Source organism: Hydractinia symbiolongicarpus, chromosome 2 (assembly GCF_029227915.1).
Source record: "Hydractinia symbiolongicarpus strain clone_291-10 chromosome 2, HSymV2.1, whole genome shotgun sequence".
Taxonomy (NCBI): Eukaryota; Metazoa; Cnidaria; class Hydrozoa; order Anthoathecata; family Hydractiniidae; genus Hydractinia; species Hydractinia symbiolongicarpus.
Genome location: NC_079876.1, coordinates 28867353 through 28885749, shown reverse-complemented (window position 1 = coordinate 28885749; position 18397 = coordinate 28867353). Strand labels below are relative to the sequence as shown.

General features: G+C 35.4%; 2 protein-coding genes across 2 annotated transcripts; one reads left to right on the top strand and one right to left on the bottom strand.

Annotated features, from left to right (window-relative positions):
- Positions 1 to 340: 340 nt before the first annotated feature.
- On the top strand, positions 341 to 1261 carry LOC130627593 (uncharacterized). The gene is made up of 2 exons (XM_057441394.1): positions 341 to 478; positions 768 to 1261. The coding sequence occupies exons 1-2, from the start codon at positions 410 to 412 to the stop codon at positions 1035 to 1037; spliced, it is 339 nt and encodes a 112-aa protein (XP_057297377.1). The 5' UTR covers positions 341 to 409; the 3' UTR covers positions 1038 to 1261.
- A 2387-nt stretch (positions 1262 to 3648) lies between these two features.
- LOC130630539 (ER membrane protein complex subunit 1-like) lies at positions 3649 to 12320 on the bottom strand. The gene is made up of 8 exons (XM_057444066.1): positions 10809 to 12320; positions 9892 to 10110; positions 9361 to 9639; positions 8541 to 8942; positions 7616 to 7772; positions 7106 to 7398; positions 4290 to 6404; positions 3649 to 3902 (listed from the first exon to the last, which is right to left on the bottom strand). Exons 1-7 carry the CDS (start codon positions 12292 to 12294, stop codon positions 6169 to 6171), a joined length of 3072 nt encoding a protein of 1023 aa, XP_057300049.1. The 5' UTR covers positions 12295 to 12320; the 3' UTR covers positions 3649 to 3902; positions 4290 to 6168.
- Positions 12321 to 18397: the final 6077 nt, after the last annotated feature.

Sequence of the window (18397 nt, the reverse complement as noted above, 5' to 3'; positions counted from 1 at the left end):
GTAATGGTTTGCAAAGAAGTCTGTTGCAGTGCATTTATTACTCCCCATCTTCAGCGCTGAAGGCAAAAATGTTAAAATAACATTAACTGAAGAAGGAAATAAGTAAAAGCTTTCTTAGGAATAAGAAATCACCGTTTTTAAGCCAAATTTTTTTTCCAGAAATTAAACACGCTATTAGCAGTGAATCTCAGACAAGCCGAAAGTGATTTTCTTTATTATAGATTTTAGGTTTCAAAAGTCATAACAAACCAATAATTACTAATACATTTCAATCAAGATGTGACCACACCCTGACAACTGATCATAGTATAAGTATATAAAAAAGGCATTAAAATTTTGTTTTACTGCTTGTACATCTAGCAGAAGATATAGTAAGTAGAAAAACAGCTGCTCTAACTGTATCACTAAAATGATTGCTGCGAAAGTGATTTTGTTTTTTATGGTATGTTTGTCAGTGTGTGCAGCAAAAGAAGAAAAGGTAGGTTGCTGCTGTTGTTGTTGTTGTTGTTGTGGTTTTTGTTGTTGTTATTGTTGTTTTTGTTGTTGATTTTGTTGCTCTTGTTGATATTGTTGTTGTTGTTGTTGATGATGTTGTTGTTGTTTTTGTTGTTGTTGTTGTTGATTTTGTTGATGTTGTTGTTGTTGCTGATTTTGTTGTTTTTGTTGTTTTTGTTTTTGTTGTGTCCTTGTTGTTGCTGTTTTTTGTTGTTGTTGTTGTTGCTGTTGTTGTTATTGATTGGTACACAACATATATTGTGAATTTTTAGGATGTTGGAGCAATCAGTTGTGATCAATTTAAAGGAAGTCAAAAACTTTGTTGTCTTCGGCACTATGGAGAATACACATATGTGAAAACATGTTGTGGCCTGACCTATAGTCAACGTGTCCGACAGGTGGATGCTGCCAAGTTTGAAGAAGGTAGAAAGAAGTATTGCATCTGTTGGTGTCACGCACACCCTTTTCCTTCTTGTATGAGACATTGTGTGCTTGGAAATAAACGAGCTGCAAGAACTGAGGACGCCGATATATTTAAATAAGCTGGATGCAAGAAATGAGAAGATGAACTGAGAAAAATTGACGTTATGGAATTTTGTTGCTAAATAATCTTATTTTGTTGTTTTTTTAGACTTTTTAGTTCTTGTTATCTTTACTTTTATTCTTTTTATGTAATCTGAAATGTACTCTGAAAATCTAAATGGATTATTATAATCTTGATTTTGTGAATATATACTATAATACCCGTATAAATCAGTCTGTCACGCAAAATGGTAACCACAGTAGGGAGACACACGAAATGCGGCAAATATAGGACGAGTAAACCTATGGATTTATCCACGGGCCATCAATTAGTAAATAAAACTTTTGCAATGAGGAATTGTCGTATTTACTTAATTTTACAGTGAGTATTCCATTTTTAAACTGCATTAAATCTTCCTAATAGAAGTAATAGCTTCACTTTGTTCCAATTTAACCCTATTCGGTCCGGGATTTTTCGAACATACTATAATCGGGGGGGGGGGGGGGGGGGGGAATCCGCCCCCTCAATAACTTTTTATAGGGTTGTTCAAATTGAATCAAACTTGGCACACCTATAGTACAGATAGTACACCTATAGCAAGGATTTCATAGAGATTTTTAAACATTTGGCATGCAGGTGTCTAATAGATAAATATTGAAACTCAGTAAGTTTCATAGCCATATAATATAGCAATAAAGAGTTATTGAAAAAAAACCGTCAAGGGGAGGGGGGGGGGGGTGGCGGAATCCCCCCCCACCCCTGGACCGAATAGGGTTAAACAAATATCAAAACTTCATGGGATGATTACAATGCTGTACAGGTGAATCTTCCCCATACTTGTAGCCGTATTTTGCCTGTTTGTGCGCAAAAAATATATCGTAGTAAGGAAACACGAAATGCGATATATAAAGGACGGGCGAACCTGTGGATTTATCCACAGGCCACCGACTAATTATCATGGCACATCTGTGTGTCCATTCTCATCAGTTTCACCGACCTTCTAACGTAAGATGTTAAATGGGCTTGTATGTGATGGTTTTTTAACAAGGGTTTAACAAGGCGTATTTAGGGTTGGCCTTCTATACGAAATACCTTTTATTGTGATAAGTTTTATTTCTTTAGGTGTTGTCAGAGCCGCTAGCGCTTTTCACTTTGCCTCCGGTATCAATGTTAAGAATTCTAGCCTTAACCCGGATGCTTTTTCAAACATATTAGACTTACTTATTTAAGTTACTTTATGTCAAAAAGGGAACAATTTTATACAACAAAAGTAAATAGAGCGGTCCGCGTTATCCTCACCAACGGTCTATATAGACTTCGAGTGTATATACCCTTGGGTTTGCCTTTATGTGTTATATGTTTTGTTAAGTATTGTTTTATACGTCCTGGGTGTGTTATGTAGTTCGTTGTAAATTATAAGAGATATAAACTTGTGAGATTACTATAACGTTTATAATGTAATAAGACAAAATATCCGTTGAAATAAAAATGTCATGAATAAAACATCTCGTGTTTATTTTTGATGTGAAGTTATATGCATGAATTAATATATTTCGCAATATTATAGCAATAAGCTTTTGCTGATGTCAGCACTTTTTCCAAAATACCACTCACTATTTATCCTACTTCAGTTCTAAACGAATTTATTTAGAGTGTTTAATAGTAAAAAAAAATCATCCGAAAAATCAGCCCATTATCTCGGGTGAAATAATTTTTTTTCGCTATATCTCGTGATCGCGTGTCACTTTTCCCCAACAGCAACAAAAGCTTCTATCCCAGATACTTTACACCGTTATAACGACAGTGCATTTGTTTGGGAACGTAAAGTGTCCCGTATAATATCAAGCTCGACCTCAGCATCTTAGCGCAGGTTGGTATAATGTATACACATCACTTTTACAGAATCGAAACTCTTCTTTACATTCCTCGTAAGTTAGGATGTCTGAGTCAAATTTCTAAGGTAGATCTAATCTCCCCCAGGGTCTTGTGGCCCCTGAGCCGTTATTACGGAGTCGCCAAAACAATATCAACAAGGCGAAATGCCCTGGGAACGAGGTTGAGGAAGATAACAATTCTTTGATTTATTTAAATCATGCAAATGAATAAAAGTCTCAGTGTCAATGCCATCGTCACAGTAAGTTCGTAAAAGCAGTTTTAAAAGTAGCCATATTTGTTATGATTTCTTTCCCCTGCGTCGTTGCTTTCTTTTTTTTTGGAATCATATCTTGGCGCGCTTTTATAAGACGGGTTGTCACAAAAAGTTATTGGCTAACGCTGTCGCAGATAGTCCCCGTATTTATTTCAATTTTGTGAATTATGAAAACCCATTAATTTCAAATAAATCTAATCTAATCAACTTTCTCTGGTTCTTCTATATCTGAAATTTTGACAGTAGTGGACTGTTGCTTTTCGCTTCTTACTTGAGACAGAGCTTGCCTCGTTTCAGTTAAAACTAATCTGGAGTGCTCAATAACTCGATAACTCGTAAATAAAAGTTTGACTTGCGATGACAAACACGTCTTCAGACCGTAAAAGGTGGAAAATAATTTGAGTATTTTTTACCGTTCTGGCAAACTGACAGCAAATTTGAGATGGTGTTTGGTAAAAGATTAATAAATATACATAAATAATAAGTTGGTAAGTTTAGAATTTTTATTACCAGGGTTATCCATAAACAGAATAAAGTAAAAACGCCTTGCTAAATACAATAATCAAAGAAACAAACAAACAAACAAAAATGAATGTAGTCGCATCATTTTTCACAAATTGGACATTTTTCAAAGCATTCAACATCATTTTTCTCGCATTGAGTGCAGCAATTGTATCTGTCAAAACCATCACCCCATGATTTACATCCACGGACAAACTGGACGCATTTTCGGTCCTAAAAATAATATGTGATAAAAAAAATCTTAAGAATAAAATCAAAATAACAACTAACAATAACAACAACAACAACGGCAACAACAACAACTAACAACAACGACCACAAGAACGACGACAATGATAACAACTAACAACAACGGCAACGACAACAACTAAAAACAACAACGACAACCACAACAACTAACAACAAAGACGATAACGACAACAACCAACAACAACGACTACAACGGCAACAACGACTAACAACCACGACAACCACGATAACAAATAACAACAACTAACAACAACGGCGACAAGAAGGAGGGCGATGGAAAAGGAAAAGGAAAAGGAGAAGGAGGAAAGGAAGGATGCGGAGATGGGGAAGGAGAAAGAATGCGTTACTTACAATTTGCTCACTTTCTGTTTTACCGATTAATAACAAACAAACCAAAACCAAAAACCCAAACATAAACGTCTTTCCAAACATAGCGATAAATATTATGACGATACAAATCAAGGTAAAAATTCTTATTCTTTCTTCACTCAACAAAAACTGAAAAAAATTTTACCCTACTCCGTATTTATACATCTTTAACTATAGTAACATGTAACTAAACCACAGATTACATACATATATTCACTGACTCATACGGTTGAGGTTAACTTTAGTTGCGTCATGATTATTTTAAAATATTCTTTTAAGTTTATGAATTGCAAAATGTAAATTAACGCAAATCAATTTAACCCTCCACGAAATTTTAACTGGTATTAATACGAGGCAGGCGCAAAATGGTGACAAGCATTAAAGCTATGGTGATTAATAATTTCTAGTTTTCATTCAAAATGTTGATGTCACGAGTTTTTTAATATTATTTAGCTGTTACCAGTTTTCATCATGTGTTTTTGAAAGTGATACATGGTGTAAAATGTTGCAACAGCATCGAAAATAATGTGACGTCAGTGTTGAAGTAAAATTTATTATGCAAAAAAATATGCATTATTGTACGAGAGTATTTGTGTTAAACTGTCACGAATATTATGACTCATACTGTTGCTGGCTTGTGTCAGATGTTAAATTTAAAATGCCAATCTTAATTAATGCTATAACTTTTCTGTTGGAAAAAAAATTGTTTAGAGAAAGTTTATACCTAACCTTAAGGTGAATCATTTTTGCGGAAGACTTTTACGCGAATTTAACTTTTTCATCTATTTGGCGAAATTTGATGCCCGCAAAATATTCCAGGGCAACAATTGGCGAAAATATGTTATCGCGATATTCGACACAGTTCGCGAAAATTTAAATAAATATATCCTATATACTAAATTCATACTGGAAAACCACACCATTGTTAGGCATAATACGTGTTAAAAACCTTCAAATTTGTGGTTTCCATCAGATCGTAAATCGCGAATAAAACAAACCGAAAATTATGTTCTATTACGAAAATCACTTCCCGTAAAGATTAGCTCCTAAAATTTAATGTAGTAACCCTTTCTTAGCTATGCAAAACAGGTGCATTAGTTGCGAATAAACTCGATTTAAAAGATGGTAAGTCATTCTGTTTTTGACGACGGCGACGTCCCCGTCTTAAAACAAAATCAGTTGATAAAACATGAAATTTGTTGATCGCTGCCATGTTGAATGGACCGAAACAAAATTTACGTGAGTTAGTATATGTGGACCAAAACTTACGTAACATGTGAACAAAACGTCACGTAAAGGGAGATTACGTAAAATTATATGTGCATGAGTATGCGGCCTGAGGAAACTTTTTCTCACATCCTCGTCTCCAGGGATTGTTAGGCGTGTCATAGTGGGACGGACCCTCCCGTCAGCTGCTGTTATCAAGGCATTTGAGTGAAAACTTCTCTGTATGATTCGTATTCTATGTGACGAAGTTGAGCGGGAATGCTGTAGCAAAGCCAGCTTTGCTTAACCCTCGGTCTATCAATTGCCGTCCAAGTTGTTGTTGTATTGTTTGTGAAATCAAATTCACGCTAAGCGCGATATTACGTTCGCAAAAATTAGTGCACGCGAAATTTAACCCACTCTAGGTACAACAGGTAGTATTAATAATAAAAAAATTGTAGAGATACACACATAGTAACATAAAAAAAAATCCTGTTCGCTTTTTATATTTTTTACAACTTTAATAAAATTCTCACAGCATCCATTTTTTCAAATATCTTTTCAGGAAAAACAGTTTATTGGGGGGTTAACTGTCCATCACGAAAAATCTCTCCTCCACACTATGACTATGTATTCTCGTATCCATAGCAACATTTTAACCCCACGCCATCTTCAAAGCTTTCATTGAAGCTAACTTGTTGCAAATAATAGATGCCAGTATTAAGGCTGACAACACACCAGATATAAATATGTAATCGAAGTCTTCTTTTAAAACGTCGAACATTTTCGATGGTGTAACTCGGGTATAAAACAAATCCAAGCCATACACTAGCACAAGTGATGTGGACTCTAAACCAGCGGGAGACGTGTGGATGCCACGTATGTTTGCAACTAAAAAAGAGTAAAGAGTGAGGATATACGTTTGTTTATAAGTAACATTGTATAAGCATTCTGAGGTTCTTAAAAAAACAACGGCCATATTTGTAATTAAACAGCAATATTGATTCTCAACCACAATTTCGTGTTGATTATAAAAAATCGTGTATTAACGAACTTGGGAAAATGATCCAGTGGTAAGCAAGTCTAGCGTAACAGTAGAGGAATTAAAATTGTTTACAGTTAAGCCCTCGCATATACCGTAGTACAAAGTTTTCCTAAACACGGATTTCTCGAAAACAACAAATAGTAAGTTAATCGCGAAAATACGTAGCAAAATGAAAGACAAGTTTTTTTCTTATAAAGTTTAATGTTGCTTCTAGAGCATTTGCGGTGGGAATACAGGTTTTACAGTTATGTGATATGTAGGAATACACGAAGTAGTAGTTTCAAAAGACAATGCCGCAGTTTCTGCGCGGAGGCTACTGCGCTGAAACTGAAGAAAACAATAACAAACACGTTTGACAGCCCACAGCAGTGGGTATTTTTGGTAAAAAAGTTTTAATATTGAAGTTATGTCTTCTAAATTGGTTTTAAGATGATTAGTACAGTGCAACCAGTTGTACAGATAACTTAAGTTGGATAAAATAAGGGTATTTTATTTTTCTCAACTGTGAAAAGGTGGGAACCGAAATCTGGAAGACAGCTACACTAACCTGTTTGGTTGTAATTAATATAACCTTGCGGCATCACCGGTAACTCCGGCATGTAAGGTGGCACACCTTCCTCTTGCAGCATCTGCGTCGGTTTAAAACTCCTCCGTGGATCCAAGAAATTCTTTGGTATGGAATACACAAAGCCGTTGTCCAAGCCCAGTAGTATGTTTTTATTCGTTATCCCACGTTCGGTTGCCGTTGATGTGACCGCACGAACACCGCTGACCGGTAGTAAGTAACCTTGTGATAGCACCATCGGAGTGTCGACTGGATCAAGAGATGAGAACGCAGTGCTACGAAGAAACAGTGAATTAAAACATAAACACACAACTAGAATTCCTTACATACATAGATATTTCTAGGATAGAAGGTGGACTTTTTGAAAAGTTGCGCCTACTCGCAAGTCTAACTTTGGGCTTCTCCATACCGATAAACACTTATCGAACAAAAATAACATACACTTAAGACTGGCTACTTCTACAGATAAAATTTGTGAATAAAAATACATACTGATTTTTCTCTTCATAGCCTTCGTAAAACTCTGCCACGGAAATCTCGATTCTTCGTCCTTTTGTGTTGTAGTAGAGATAGACCAACCAATGTTCGGACAGTATTAAATCAACTGGCGTGTCAACTCCCTTGTGTCGTGCATGGTACAAAACATGACCTAAAAACGTAAAATTACCATGATTAAGTATAATGGTTCTGCAACTTGCAGCGTAAGTACAAAGATTAATTAACAAAATTTATACCCTCTGTATACAAAGAATTTGTTTCCAGTATACATGAACACAATTTTCTGAAAACCAACTCCAGAATTTAAATAGAAACACTTTAGTAACTTCCGTTTTTGTAAGAAAGCATTTCAAGACGTATACAAAGTTCTTTCTACCTATTCTTACAAAAGTTCATAAGTAAAACTTTCTCCTTTTCATCAAATCTTCCAGAAGCAATAATAACAGAAGCTTACAAAAAAATTATTTAAAAATGCTATACACTTTAGGCTTTCTAGATGGCTTCATATCATTGTAGATTAAATGCTAATAGTGTATTTCCTTGTTGATTGTTTCAATTTATGTTTATAGTTTATTATTTAGTGTACAGTAAAGTTAAAATAAAAACTAGTCACTAATTTTTGAGCATTTAGGAAGATTTAACTGACTTATCTGGCATTGCAATTTCGACCATCTTTAGCACAAAATAGCAATTAGGCAGCCAATTTAAAAAACGGGTAGATAATAAAACTAGTCGGTAGCCCATGACTCGTTTTCAGATTTTCACCTGTCGTGCATAACTTCCTGCATAAGCATTTCATGTATTTCTTCCCCCTGTTAAAGTAGCTAAAATACTCTGCAGGGGAAGGGTCTTAAAATAAAGCTGTGGGGTAATCATTTTAATCAGAATACAGCTATTATTATAGAGATTTTATTCATACCTGTAACAGCATCCACGATATACACAAATATGCTTCTCTTTACACCATCACCCTGCATTGTCATAAACGCCACCAGATTAGGATTAAGGTATTTGTACAACACAGTGTGATCACCTAACACCCGACCAACTGAGTTGATAACTTCATCGCTTCGTTTCGTCTTCATTGTTAACAAGACTTGATCAGATGGAACATTGACTGACCATACTTCATACAGTTCGAATCTCGACGAAACAAAATTGACTTTAAAACCTTTGAACGAGTGCGTTCTTTGATTGAATATGTAGATGTATATAGAATTGAGATGTAGTTTAAGTTTTGCCAGGGTGTCTGGCGTCTCAGGGTAGATATGAAAATGATAGTTTGTGTCGACAATACCAATTACTTTTAGGAATTTTTCATCTAGAAAACAAAATAATTTATAGCAACTAGGTTGCCCATATTAGTTCTTTCATCATCAAGTGCTTTTAAGATTTACCAGTGATATTGTTACATTATACTTGTATAAAATACTCTCTTATTTAAAAAATATTAAGTTTGCCTTTTTTCCAGTCGAGCCAGAGTTTCGTCGTCATCAAGCAAGGTAATCAAGTCAGAAACATCTTTTTAAGGTCAATACAACTTCCATAAATAGAAGAAGGGGTAGGAAACTCATTTTATTTGCAAAATACCCACATATTCACATCCTGCATTTTCATTTAAAATTATACAATAACGATGAACAAACTTTCAACAAAAATGAAGGCTTTAAAACTGATTACATTAGAAAGAAATTAATTTTGATAATATATATATATAGTAAACAGAAAATACGTCTTACCTAAAAATGGAAGTTCAGCTATTTGTAGAACCCTGTATTGTTGTATGACATCTGGTTTAGCCAGTCCTTCTCCGGTTAATGGGTTAAACGAATATAATGCAGTGTATTCGTTTGGTTGTAGATTCTGCTTTTTAACTAAGTGTTCATTGTATGGTGCTACCAATACACACTGTGGGGGTAAAGGAAAGTGAGCAGTTGTTCTTTGCTCAAAAACAGTCACTTCTGATTTCGCATCTTTCTTGATGCCACCCATAAAACTGCTCCAAACAACATTTCCATCTAGAAAACAACAGCAGCCCATCCAAATGGCAAATATACACTAATACAAATTATACAGGGGTATCTTGCACACAATATGGGTTTTAAATGGAAATTTTTTTTTTTTTTGGGGGGGGGGGACTCATTTGTGATTGAGAAGACTGTAAATTATATTTTTTGCAGAACTAATTTGTGTATCACATACGCTATTTTTCAATCAACCATAAATTAAAGTTTCCAAAAAATGAACCTTATTTCCAGAATTGAGCTTACTTTGAGAGTTTAAAGCGAACATCTTCCTTCCTTCAGTCATAAGAAGCATCATTTTGATAATGTTGAATTGGTCACGCTTTAAGACTGTTGTACTTTCATCATCAGCATAGTCTGAATTTGGATCAAGGTTACGTTGCCTTTTGCGTAAACTATCTGTAAACGCTTGCAATTGCCGGATTTGAGATTTTACACGATTAATAAACATTGTTAGTAAGCTACCTATAAGAACAGACAGGAACAAGGTAAACTTTACATATGAACATACATATCAAGGAACACTTTTGCTGGTACGAAGATGCATTATTTGATGCATAAGTAAATCACGTTTTCAATGAAGAATATAAAGGTATTTAATTTGAACTTTAATTTCAGTGTTAAGTGAAGTAAAATTGAATGCTTTAAAATAAGTCTGTTAAATTATATTCTCAAATTTTTTTTATTGTTATTATTATTATTACCCATAATGCTTATATAAGAACTTCACATGCCTTAGTATTCTTTAGTGTTTAAAATGCCTTTGGCTATTACCCTGAAGTCAACTTAGAAATTAATTTTTCAAAAGAAATTTGTCAGATTAAATAAATTTAATAAACAAATAATCAATTGCTAGATTTTTTATAAAAACATTGCTACAATGTATGGCAGAAAGCAAAGAAACCGGATCAGTTGTCATAATATAAACTCTATTTTGTTTATAGCTTACCGTGTGTCAATTGTAACCTTACTACTTTTTCCTAATTTTAAATTTATATGTATATTTTTATAACATGAAAATCTGTAAACATATATATACAAAAGACAAACACAAATACCAGACAATAAGTTAAGTGGTGCAAATTGACCATAAATAGCACATGATTTAAAAGACATTAAAATTTGCCTAACTTAAAAAATAATTTGGTAAGGAATAAACTTACTATTTGGAACAACAGCGAACTCAGCGTGTAACAATTCTAATTTTGATGCTGATGTAGATGGTGGTAATTCAACCATTTTCACTGAGGAGACCCGAGATAATGCTTCATTTCTCGTCCATAGGGTTTTGCCATCTTTGCCATCGATGTTTTGAATCAGTGATATTGAGTGATCTTCAGTAATTAACAAAATTCTGTAACTAATGTCATTTTTCTTTGAGTACATAAATACGGAGCAAGCAGATGGCGAACCCTGATAAAGCTGTTTGTCGTAAGGCATATTTGTTTCAAGGCTTTTTATTGGAGACTTCAAATTTTCAGAATCAAAAAACAAAATCTGAAGATTTTCTTGCTTTGAATTTAAATCGGTTGCTCTTGATATTTCAATTATGTATTTTTTATTAGATAAATAAGTCAAGGAAAAGAATCCTGGTTTACGGAGGTAATTTATTAAACTTATTTGGCTATCATCTGGATTAATATGTGCCAGAATGTTATTGTTATCATTAATATGAATGTAGAACTCATTGTATTCACAAGAACGAGACATTGATGATATAAAGGATTTGTCAAATATTTCGGTTCTATCAACATTTAATAATGCCAAGGGCATACTGACAAATACTGTTTTGCTTTCATCAGCAAAGTTTTTTACTATTACTGAAGATATTGCTGGGTTCAAGCACATAAAAAATTTAGATGACAAAAGTGTGCACGTTATATCATTCTGTAAAATCCATGGGGCCGCAATAACAACATCATTTAAAACCTTCCCACTTTCAATGTCTAAATGGATGAAGTTTACAAAAATCAAATCACTTTTTTCTTTGACACCAAATGCAATGGCTCGATTGTTAACTTTTGTTACTCCAAACAAATGGACACCATTGTCCTTAACTTGATAGTCCCAAATTTCAGAGCCATCAGATTGAGAAATCAACTTGGCACCTTTATTTGTTGAAACTAACAACCCACCATCGTCATCTAATAAAACTGCTTGATGATTTTTCAACATATTTTCCAAGTTTCCATATTTTTTATCTTGGTAATCTACATAGTTTGAGGAAGTGCTTTCCCAAAGAAGATGTCCTTTGTTTGGATCCCATGAGCGAACTACTCTCCCATTCCCAGATAGTGTAATTAATAAATTTGAGTTATGAAGTAGAGTGTTTATTATGTTATCTTTTCTTTCAAAAACTTGTCGCCATACTATTTGACCAGTTCTTGCATTTAATGCTGCCAAAACGTTCGATTCTGTTGAGAGAAACACACGTTTACTTGTGGTACTGCTATGCGGAGTTTGCTCAAAATAAACTTCTTTTGAATTACCAACATATTGTTGTCTCCAGTCAAACAAACCCACTTGATCTTCATACAGAGCCATGCATTCGGAAAGCATTAATAAGGATATTAAACAAAAAAAACATAAGAATCTTGTAGCTGTCATAAAAAAGGCCATCAGTGCACCACACCGCTGCAAAGCCGCCATGATAATTAATTACTTCTAATTTTTCGGTAAGTCGTCCACGTATTACTTCCTGAATATGTGCTATTCTCCATAAAGCACATTGTAGTGAGGCTTGTTCTGCCCAGATTGCGAAAACGGCCTGTTTACAACCGGGACAGCCGGATTATGTACACATGATCCGATTATGTTTTTTTTTTGCACTGGTTATGTAGTGGTGACCGGATTATGAACGCTGATATAATGGCTGGCCAGGCAGGCTGTGATTGGCATTTTCTTCGAACTTTTGTGAATTAAACATTCTCTGGAAAATAGAACACCCCTAAAAACTAGAGATGGCGGAAGAAAAAAGTCTCGACGTAATTCTTAGTAATCTTGTAGTAAATACATTTCAGCATAATATACTTTGAAGTAACTAAATTTCACGGAACCTAAATTATTCTTTTTGCGGGAATTAAGTTTGGTGAAAAGTTATTAAACTTGCGAATCCCAAAATTTAGTATTTGCCGCGAAATTTCGTTTCATTTGAGAGCAACAACAACTTTGCCACAAGGGCTATTCGCTTGTCAGAAGTGATGACGAATGATATAAAAATCACACATCAATAGCGACCATCAACACACAAAGTCTTCTTTCATCTCTCACCGAATTCAAACAAATGATTGAAGACTACAATTTCGATATCGTCTGCGTAACAGAAACATGGCTCCAAAACAAAACTCAAGAAAAATATGTTCAAATCCCAGACTATGTATTCAAAGGTAACCATCGAGGAAGTAAGGGTGGAGGTGTAGGAATATACTTAAAAGAATCAATAACCTTTAAAGAACGAACTGATATTCCGAAAATTGATCCTTCCATCGAACAATTCTGGGTTGAAGTCAAAGCTAAGAACAAAAACTCTCACTATCTCGTCGGATGCATATACCAACCAAGCTCCAAAGAAGGCGAGAAAAGAGAATGGTGTGACAAATTTGAACATCTCCTGAGTCAAGTTTACGCAAAATGGCACGGTCCAATCGTCATTTGTGGTGACTTTAATATCGACCTTCTCACTAAATCGGTCAGTCAAGAAACATATATGAACATTTTGAATACGTTTGACTTATCGCAGCATGTTACAAAACCAACAAGAAAAGATAAGACCTTAATCGACCATATCTCGACGAACCTACCTGAGAAAATCATCCACCAGAACGTCATCAAAACCGACGAAATAAGTGATCATGACCTCGGTTACGTCATTATAAACATTCGCAAACAGCGGTTCGAACCAAGATACAAAGTCATTCGCGATGAAAAACGTTTTTCGCTAAATGACTACATTACTGACTTTTCGCAACTACCGTTTAACATCGTTTACGTAGTAGACGATCCGAACGACAAAGTATCAATGCTAAACCATCTGATTACTGAATGTTTATCACGACACGCTCCATTGAAACGTACCAGATTCACAAGACCTCCTGCTCCCTGGATGCAAGACCCTATAATCAACAACTCCAAAAATGCTCTCGAAGAGATAAGAAAAACCAAATCTAGAGACAACAGTGAATACGTTAAGCTCCGAAACAACCACAAAAAGCTTATCAGAAAAGTCAAGTCAAAATTCATTCTAAAATCGTTATCATCGAGTAATCCTAAGGAAGTATGGAAAACTATCCACAGGATTCTCAAACCACCAACCGCTAGAATAAAGTTTGATCCTGATAAACTGAATGATCACTATACCACACTCGCATCTCGTCTTTGCGAGAAAGAAAACGTTCCCTTGAATCCCAAACAGCTCATATCTGCACTACCACTTGATACCGAACAGTTACTACAAATGCACGAAACAACCTATGAAGAGGTAAACAAGATCATTCGAAATCTTCGGAGTGACTGCTCGAGCGGCCATGATAACATCCCTGTCAAATTCCTGAAGCCAGTCCATGACTACATCACGTCCCCACTTGTTCACATCATAAACAGTTGCATCACCACAAGATCATTCCCTGATCTATGGAAACTGGCACGCGTCTGTCCAATTCCAAAAGTTGCGAATCCAACAGTGGCAAAAGACTTCCGTCCAGTCTCCATCTTACCAATCCTATCAAAGATCTTCGAGAGAGTAATCTTGAACCAAATACTAACCTTCGTCGAATCCAAAGTATACAACACGACACAATCAGGATTCCGAAAAGGACATTCCACCACCACTCTTCTCTTGAAACTGCGTGACGATATTGTAAAAGCAATGAACAAAAATGACATAACCATCGCAGTAATGATCGATTATAAAGCGTTCGATACCATCGACCATTCAATATTGGTACGCAAACTGAGCCGATTAGGATTTGGACAATCAATTATTTCACTTATCGTCAGTTATCTGTCGAACAGAAAACAATATGTACAGGTCGATGACCGAAAATCCCAAACCAAAAATATTTTCTTCGGAGTGCCGCAAGGAAGTATCCTTGGCCCGATTTTATTCAACATATACGTTGCCGACCTACCAAATGAAATCCAAACACCCTCCATCCAATATGCTGATGATACGACCCTTTGCAAATCATGTCCCAAACAAAACCTTTTCGAATCCATCAAGGCAATTGAACTAGACCTAACATCACTATGCAACTGGTCGAGAGATAATGGTCTGATTTTCAACAGCGACAAATTACAAATGATGGTTATTCGAAAACCCAGATCACTGCCATCAGATCGATCCTACCTCCTACGTTCAGAAGGCCGATCAGTAAGACAAGAACTGTATGTCAAGATACTCGGTATCCAAATGGACGAAAACCTCTCCTGGTTACCTCAAGTGAATTATGCAACAAAGTCAGCTTACGCAAATTTACAAACGATAAAAAGGTTCAAGAGATTCACCCCGTATAGAGTTCGGAAAACACTCGCGGAATCTCTTGTCCTCTCCAAACTGAGTTATTGCAATACCGTGTACGCTCAAATTCCGCAATACTTGAAAAAGCGCATCCAACGTGTACAGTCGTGTGCAGCCGGGTACGTTCTCCGTCGCTACTGCACCCTGAAAGATGTGACAAGTTTGGGTTGGCTTCTTGTTGAGCAACGTTGTGAATTGGACCTCTCGATCGCAGGTTTCAAAGCTTTAAACGATGAAAAGTGGCCGGACTACTTGTCTATGAAAAAGCTCAAGTTCAAAAGGACTCTCCGATCTATTTATAATGGAATAATGATTGAACCTGGTGAAAATGGCACTTTCAACAACCAAGTGTCTAAAGTTTTTAATGATTTGCCAAAAAATATACGTAACCTAGATTCAATTTCAACATTTTACAGTCAAACGAAAAAATATTTTTTAGATAAATCAATCGCCATTGCCTTAGCAAGGGAAGGCTAGGTTCTCCGATTGTATAAGCATTTCCTTATCAATTTCTGCTAAACCAACTCTATCAAGCGCGGGTCCGAGTTTCCATATTTTTCAACCTCCACCAAGTTACCAAGATTTTCTTATTTCCAAATCTCGTTTAGACATATCGAACCATATGATAATCTCTGAGCCTCCACCTCCACTTCCTATGCTTGGGTTTTATATTATAGAATTTTTTTTTTTTTTTTTTTTTTTTTTTTTTTTTTATATATATATATATAGTATACGAAGTCTTTCAGAGTCGAAGGAGACCTTCCGCCGATATACAACTATAGCCTATGCTTTTCCTCTATTTAATCTATCAACAACCATTTAACAAAACCTAAATCTACAACTCTTATTGAAACCTAGATCTCCATGCTTCTTGTATCATTTTTGTTCTAAACTTTTTATTCTTATTGTTGTTATTATTATGTTATTATAGGGATAAGAACCATTGTATAATGGAACCCGAATAAATGTCAAAAAAAAAAAAAAAAAAAAAAAAAAAAAAAAAATAAAAGCGGTCGGCCCCGATTATATTTGTTCTATAAGTCTGGAATAATATTTGACTGTCATACGTAAGCCGGCCTTCCCCGATTATGTGCGTTTTATAAAAAGTAAGAAATAATAGAAAAATGCCATACATAAGCCGGTCGGCCCCGATTACGTTCGTTCTATAAGTCTCAAATAATATTTGACTGTGTCATAAGTCGGCCTGCCCCGATTATGTTCGTTCTATAATAAATGAGAAATAATATTACACTGTCGTATATAAACTGGCCTGCCCTGACTATATGTCCCTTTTATAAGTGCCAAATAATATTTTTTGAGTAATAAGCCGGCCTGTCCTGATTATGTTGCCCTGATTATGTATTTTCTGCCCTGTTCTTAACCGGTGCAAGCTGCCGTACTTAATCAGGCCAATGTTCATTATCCGGGCAGAACAGGCTCATCAATGTCTGTTGTCGAGTGTAGCAAGCCCTTTCTTTCCTTGTAATACAATGTAGCAAAGCGTAATTTTTCGTAGCGATGTGTAGCAGTACGTTATTTTCTGTAGCAGGCCGTAGTAGAACGTATTTCTTTGTAGTAGAGCGTAGTAGCCTGTAGTAGCATCTGTAGTAGCATTTAGTAGCCTGTAGTAGAGTGTAGTAGCTTGTAGTAGAGTGTAGCAGCGTGTAGTAGAGCGTAGTAGAGCGTATTTCTCTGTAGTAGAGTGTAGTAGCCTGTAGTAGCTTGTAGTAGAGTGTAGTAGCCTGTAGTAGAGCGTAGTTGAATGTATTTTTCTGTAGTAGAGTGTAGTAGCCTGTAGTAGAGCGTAGTAGCTTGTAGTAGAGTGTAGTAGCTTGTAGTAGAGTGTAGTAGAGCGTATTTCTCTGTAGTAGACCCTCCACTGTTGTTGTTTTTTGCACTCATCGCGGTTATTAAAAATGACTGTTTGATGAAATTGAACTCAAATGCGTCAAACAGCCATCAAACAGCAAAACTCGGTTTGAGGAACCCATTTTGTTTGATGAAAACTCGCTACTTTGATGGAGTTTGATGAAAAGTTTGACGCATTTGCGCACACGTTTAGCTAGCTAGATCGTATTCTTTTTACCAATATGTAAATTAAAAACTAATCTATTGGTCGAGATAACATATACCACCTAAGTAGAGTAACTTAAATATTCGCACTATTTACGATACGGAGAATACACTACACAGAACGTGTATATTTCCGTATTCGCCAGAGTTAAAATGGATTTAGTGAAATACGGAAACCATCATAAGGCAGTTTGGCATTTTAAGATGTGATGATTTACCAAAGTATGAATAAACAGTTTTATCAATGGCAATATATTGTGTCAAGTATGGTAAGTTTAACAGCCTGTATTTTTATTCAAATTTAACGCTCTTTGTGAATTAATATGAACTACGTTTTTATAAGAAACATAATTTAAGCCTAGATTTTTCTCATCTTTTAAGTAAATTAGTGTCTCAGTCTTATTTCGCCAGCAAACTTGCATTGCACAGTCAATGACAGTCATCAAACAATCAATTCTTCTTTAATGGTCGTACCGAGAGTAAAAAAGCCACGGGACGAGTTCAGACCAGTCTGTTCTCGCACACATGTTTTTTATAAGGTTGAAAAAAATATAATATAATTGACAAGTTTTACACAGTTTTAGCGAGCCGATCATTTAACAAGGTAGTAATTTTCTCAAATAGTTACTTTATTTTCTCGCTCAGTTGTAAATCAGGACGATTTAAATTCAAACACTTAGAATTTAAAGTATTCATTTATTCTAAATTTACGCATCTAATAATACACTAACAACCGGGACCTACGTCACACCCAGGTGAAGGAAATTTTGTATGTTGTGAAGGTATTACAAAATACGTTTTCTTAAATTGTCAGCATCTGAAAATCATCTTGGTTAAAAGAAACCTCTAAAAGTTTTTGTGTTTTAAATACGATAAAGAGGAAACGCTTCAGATTGTTTATTTGATTCATGTGCTGTATGATTTTGTTGTGAAATCAAAAGAAAAATTGGAAATCTTATCCTCGTCAGCCATCTTAGTCGAGAATCCCGATTTTGTCTTAGAGTACAACGGCAAGTTTGATGCGACAATACGCTTAACAAAGTTCTTCAATAAAATTCACTACCGCAGGGTGGCGTAGGAATATCCATCAAGCTCCGTGTTGGAAAAAAGGCTTTTAATGCTTGAAAAAAGAACACAAGGAAAAGAGGAAGATGAATTCTCTGT